General features: G+C 44.5%; 1 protein-coding gene across 1 annotated transcript in view; it reads left to right on the top strand.

The window, feature by feature from the left end:
• Positions 1–2,267: 2,267 nt before the first annotated feature.
• The window catches only part of LOC128439629 (cGMP-dependent 3',5'-cyclic phosphodiesterase), a 96,030-nt gene continuing 92,297 nt past the window's right edge, over positions 2,268–6,000 (top strand). Inside the window, 2 exon segments of the mRNA XM_053421988.1 lie at positions 2,268–2,462; positions 2,753–2,843. Coding sequence (XP_053277963.1) covers positions 2,278–2,462; positions 2,753–2,843 — 276 coding nt within the window. The 5' untranslated portion in view covers positions 2,268–2,277.

Here is a 6,000-nt window from a genome sequence, read left to right as displayed (position 1 = left end):
TTTCAATTAAATATAATATAAGTAATTAGCCTAGAAGTGCTTAAAATTCTTTGCATTTGTATCAGTTACCTGATATGTGGGTAAATGCAATCTATACATGAAAATCATATGATGTGTCTGAAAGCTCCAGAACAGCTGATAAAGTGACCTCAGAATGACCTTCCAGAACAACAAATATATGTTTATATAAGTATTTTCTGATATTGTTGATTATAGACCCTTGGAATTAGATGTTGGGATAATTTTATAACCATGGTTAAATGAAACCCAAGTTGCCTGGTAATCAGAGACAGGGCACAAACTGCAGTCTGCAGGAACAACACTGAGAGAATCCCTGACGCAGACAATCCCTCACTTACAATCAAAGCTTGAGGTTACAATAAAATGGTTCAACGGGCCACTTGAGCCCATACTTCATGATGCACTGAAATATTGTATTGAAAAGTTGCGAACGACAAAGTCGGAGTCTGAAATGAAAGGCCCACAACTTCAAGACGTAAATACGAGCCTGCATGCAGAGAACAGTCTCATTGATTGATAAGTGTGGGAGGGAATCAATAGGCTCCTATCTGGCAGCACTTATTCAAGAGATGAGCAGCAGAACTCAACTCAACTCAATGTACAGGTAAGACTATCATACATCAAATCTAGTTTTGTCTTTTGTCCTTATTCGCCGAAATCTTCTTAAGATTTGCCAAAGGGCGATATAGTAGAGCCATAATGTTTCACTATCACATTGTCCATGTTCACATTCTGAATAGCTGCCTTGTGTTAGATGGTGTGTGATGTGAGAGGATGTTTGGTTTGGCCAACACAAACTGTACCAAGTGATCATTTCAGGATGAACACAACATTAGCACAGTCTCTGCAGACATCAAAGCCGATTGTTGGTCAGCTGCAAACCACCATGTCAAAATCGGATTCAGAGACGCATTTCAGGCACTTCAGTCAGACAACTTATGTTTGAAATGTTTGCCCAGCAGCAGAAGATGGTTAGTAGTCAAGGCTCCACCAGATATGATCATATAGATGTAATAGGGATGTGCATGTTGGGGTGGTGGAGGGGGGGAATCAGCAGGTAACAATAATGACACGGTGTAGTCTAAGGCTCGTCCGGACAGACATTGTGTTTTTTTGTGTCTGAGCGCAACCCAAGGTTTTCCCTGATTCCCCATAAACGATAAAGTAAATAGCCCAGCCAATGTCATTCACAAATCATGGGGTCCTGATTGGTCCTGGTGGGTCCTAGAGGGTCCTGATGGGTCCTGGTTGGTCCTGATGGATCCTGGTGGGTCCTAGAGGGTCCTGGTGGGTATGATGGGTCCTGATGGGTCCTGAAGGCTCCTAGAGGGTACTGGTGGGTCCTAGAGGGTCCTGATGGGTCCTGGTGGGTATGATGGGTCCTGATGGCTCCTGAAGGCTCCTTGTGGGTCCTGGTGGTTCCTGAAGGGTCCTGAAGGCTCCTTGTGGGTCCTGGTGGGTCCTGATGGGTCCTGAAGGCTCCTTGTGGGTCCTGATGGGTCCTGATTGGCTTCGACAGGTTCACCGTACAGCACAGGCATGGACAAGCAAAGGGAGCGATGGGGACATTTTTGCAGCTTAAATAGACAACCAGTGTGGGGGGGGTGTATTATAGAGGATTATGGAGAATGAGGCATGTCACATGATCTCATGAATTGCTCCATTCGAATTAACAACACCCACCTTTGCATCTCACAGACAACAGTCATAATTTGCACAACCGGAACTGCTGTGGCTTAGGTGATGGAACGGGTCATCGACTAAATAGACAGTCGGTGGTTTGATCCCCGGCTCCTCAGGGCAGTCCGCATGCCCAAGATTCTGAATCAATGCTATTTCGCCAGTGTGTGAGGAAGGTCTCATAAATATTTAATTTAATTTTACCTCATGTATTTTTTATATTCGGTGAAGATCGATAACAACGAATCAATGAACTTGATTCTAAATATTATTATAACATATTCGCAGGTGGATTTAGTATTCTACTGATTACCATGTGGGTGAAGTAAATCCGCCCTGCACTGTACACACTGACACAATGTGCACAGTGACACAATGTGCACACTGACAACAGGGAAGTGGAACATGGGGAGGGTTGAGAGAGGCGGAGAGAGAGAGAGAGAGAGAGAGAGAGAGGCGGAGAGAGAGAGAGAGATGAGAGAGAGAGAGAGAGTAAGAGAGAGAGTAAGAGAGAGAGAGAGAGATGGGTGGGAGGAGAGAGGAGGAGGAGGAGGGACTGTGTTCACTCTCGGCTCTATGTGTTGCAGCTCGTGGTGTCTGCGCCGCCAGTGTGCGTCTCAGCCCCGCCGGTGTGAGTGTGTGCATCGGTGCGTCGGCTGCGTGTGTGTGTGTGTGAATGTGTGTGTGACTCCAGCGCTCTCTCTGCGTACGACAGGTGGAGATGACATGACTGCGCTCGAGAGGAAGAAAGGGAAGGACCTGTAAGGACTTTACACTTACACACTTACACACACACACACACAGCGCGCGCGGTGTCACACTCACCTTTCCCCCCTGCATTCCCTCACACACACACACACACCTTTACATTCCTGCACTCCTCAGTTTAAGGAAGAGAGGGAAGTTCTTTAGTATGCGTGCACGTTTGTTGTTGTGTGTTTGTGTGTGTGTGTGTGTGTGTGTGTGTGTGTGATTGTAACAGCTGAGTCCATGTGTGCACCGGGTACAACTCAAACACCAACACACAGATTGTTGCTTTTGATGCCTGCAGACGCGGTCAGCAAGTGTTCCTGCGTCCTGAGGAGAGTTCAGCTCCGGCTCAGACCACCAGACAGTCCACCACGCCGTCCGAACAACTCCAGGTAGGGTTCACTTCACTTCTCTTCTCTTCTCTTCTCTTCACCTCTCTTCTCTTCTCTTCTCTTCTCTTCACCTCTCTTCTCTTCTCTTCTCTTCTCTTCTCTTCTCTTCTCTTCTCTTCTCTTCTCTTCTCTTCTCTTCTCTTCTCCACGCTGTCACAACAACAGGATGCCACACACTTCACACACTTGGCCCTCCTCTCTCTTCCTTGAACAATGTCCTCGCCCTCTGCTTTCGTTCCCTCTGGAACAGCTACAGGTAGACTGTTGTTACATCCACCTCACAATAGTCTCCTGACTCCCCTTGGCCTCCTACTCAGTTATTTAACACACACACACACACACACACACACACACACACACACACACACACACACACACACACACACACACACTCTTGTTATTCCCTCACATTTCTTGCTTTTGCCAAGGATGAACTTTTGTGTGGAGGAGGTAAGTTTCAACTCCTGTTGCTGCAGTTTTCTGTCTTTCTCTTTTGATTGAGTTTGTAAGCTACTTGGTATTGCCGGAGGGCTCTCTCTCTCTCTCTCTCTCTCTCTCTCTCTCTCTCTCTCTCTCTCTCTCTCTCTCTCTCGCTCACTCTGTGTGTGTGAGGGCTAAGATAAAAGACGGAAAGATAAAACATAAAACGGCCATAAACATGAAAGGGAGGAAATTAAAGTGACATTTTTTTTTGAATGAGTGCATGTGCACAACCGTGTCTGTTTGCATGTATTACATGCTGTGTAACATAGTTTGTGTGTGTGTGTGTGTGTGTGTGTGTGTGTGTGTTGGTTTTTAGAATACTATATTTAGCTAAAAGCCTCATTTTATTATTGTGTGTGTTTGTGTGTGCGATTGTGACACACGCAGATGTCTAAGATTTGAAATGGCTGTTTTCTTGTATCCTCACCCATGCCATCAAGCGGCTGTTTGTGTGTGTGTGATTGTCTGTGTGTGTGCATGCGTTTGTGATTTATATTGCAGAGGGATTTAATGTTGTTGGCAGCTAAATAGAAAAAAAAGAACCTTTGATTGGCTGCCAGGGTCGACATGCTCTGTTCAGATGCAATTACCTTCTCAGATACACAGTGAGGCACATGCAGGCACATGTACAGACACACTGATGACACACAGTCACATAAAGTGTATTCTCATTCATTTCTGTTAGTGTGCAGCAGGGCAAAGATCAGGTATGAACAAAGACACAAATATAAGTGTGTCTGTGTGTGTGTTACTTTTTCAGTACATGTATCAACTAAACTTCACCAGTCAGATTTTCACACATGCTCTCTAATCACTTTCCAGACACTTGTCAGTTGTGAGTAATTGCTCTGGCATCTTGGTTTTACTGCTAAACCTTTTTTTATAGAGAGCTGTGCTTATGCATGAGTGTGTACGTGTGTGTTAGTGTTGTTACGTGTCTAATGCACCTCTGAGTCAACCCTCCAAATGTCCGTCTGTGTTGCTGATAGTCTTGTCCAGCTGCATTCCTCACAGCTCTAGTGAGTGTTTGTTGTCAGTGGCCTATTTCTCAGGTGTCACAACTACAGTAACACTGTCAGTGATCTGGCTCCCAGTGAACATGCAGTGTGTGCAGCACCCCCTGCAGGAGCTGCCTGAATGACACCACTGAATTACCTTTTCTTTATTCGGGTTCTGAGGTGTGTATAGAAAGGGATGCATCTTTTTTTTTTATCGAAAATTTATCTTGATCGTAGATTGTACGTTTCATCTTTTGACGATGACATGGCTCTTAATCTTCTGATTTGATGAACGATTATCTATGAATGAAAGTGTCTTAGTGTCCATCAACGCTTATCTTCCCATGCATGCTGCGGTGCATTTGTACAGAATGTTTGAACAGTATAAGTATATAAGTTAAATGCTGTGTATGTGTGTGTGTTCGAGCGTGTGGCTGTGTGTGTATGTGTGTGTGTGGCTGTGTGAGCCAACGAGGCAGTAAGAGCAGCAGATTAAACCCTTCTCAGTCTCCAGCAGAACAGATGTGAGGATTAATTTGTCAGTGAATCTGGGCTGGTGCTGATGTGCTCGTGTGTTAGTGACAGAGTTGTGCAAAAAAAAAAAAAATAAAAAAAAAAAATAGAGGGTTTTGAACCTGTGTAAATGTTTCATGTCTAGATGTGTTTGTGTGAATGTCAATTTTGTCATCATATCATGTGCACTGTGCTCTGGTCTGATGCTCACTGATGCATTGTTGTGTTGTGTGACTAGCTGACATCAACAAGTGTGTGCGTGTGGCTTTCAAACAAAGAATCAGAAGCAGCACTTGGGGACAGGTGTGTGTCTCGACTCCCCTCCTTCCTGCAGCTCACAGACACGTTTCTGCATCTTTCCTCTAGCAAAGATAATCAGTTAAAAGCAATGGGAAATTATGGACAGAATATGGAGCCTAACAAACACAAATGCAAGGTGCACACCAGTGTGTATGTGTGTGGGGTTGTGCGTGTTAATGTGTGTGTCCATACAGTGGTGCCCTAGATAGATTTGCCCTTCAATGGCATGAAAGTGTTGCAGTTTCAGTACAACAGGTCACTGCTGGAGAAAAAGGAACACAGAACTTTCTTATGGAAATTAAAATTAGTCGGCGATGACTACCGCATTAGAGTTAGCTACATCAATGTGTGCGTGTGTTTGTGTGTCTGTGTATGTGGTCGACCACATGTTTAGCCTCTTCTTGTTATTAAGATAAGGTAATTAACACTTCCATAGCATTATCCACTTCTTCTTGTTTGAGAATATATTCAAAATGTGCCTTCACACCCTACATTCTTGTATACACTCAATGCTGAGCAGGTAGCGGTTCATTATAGTCTCAAGGAAACAGGACAGAAGAGCTAACTCAACTACTGACTTTTTCTCCGGAGTCAAGAATATATTTTTATTTTAATGAATGTAACCGGATCGGGGCAAAGCTTGGGTTAAACCCTACAAAAGCCAAATAAAGCAAGTGATCATATCGACGAAATCAGCCAGACTCCGCTCCCCCAAGATCTGCCACGGGCATTTCTGCTCTGAGTGAAACCTTCAGTGTTTTCTTCTTATCTGCTGTGCTTTTATCTGTAATATAAGTACAGGCAGGCTGATGTACTGCAGTGAGCAGCGAGTGCAGAGCTTGATATTCAGCTATTTAGTCGAG

Source organism: Pleuronectes platessa, chromosome 5 (genome assembly GCF_947347685.1).
Source record: "Pleuronectes platessa chromosome 5, fPlePla1.1, whole genome shotgun sequence".
Classification (NCBI taxonomy): Eukaryota; Metazoa; Chordata; class Actinopteri; order Pleuronectiformes; family Pleuronectidae; genus Pleuronectes; species Pleuronectes platessa.
This window is presented reverse-complemented; position numbering and strand designations above follow the sequence as displayed.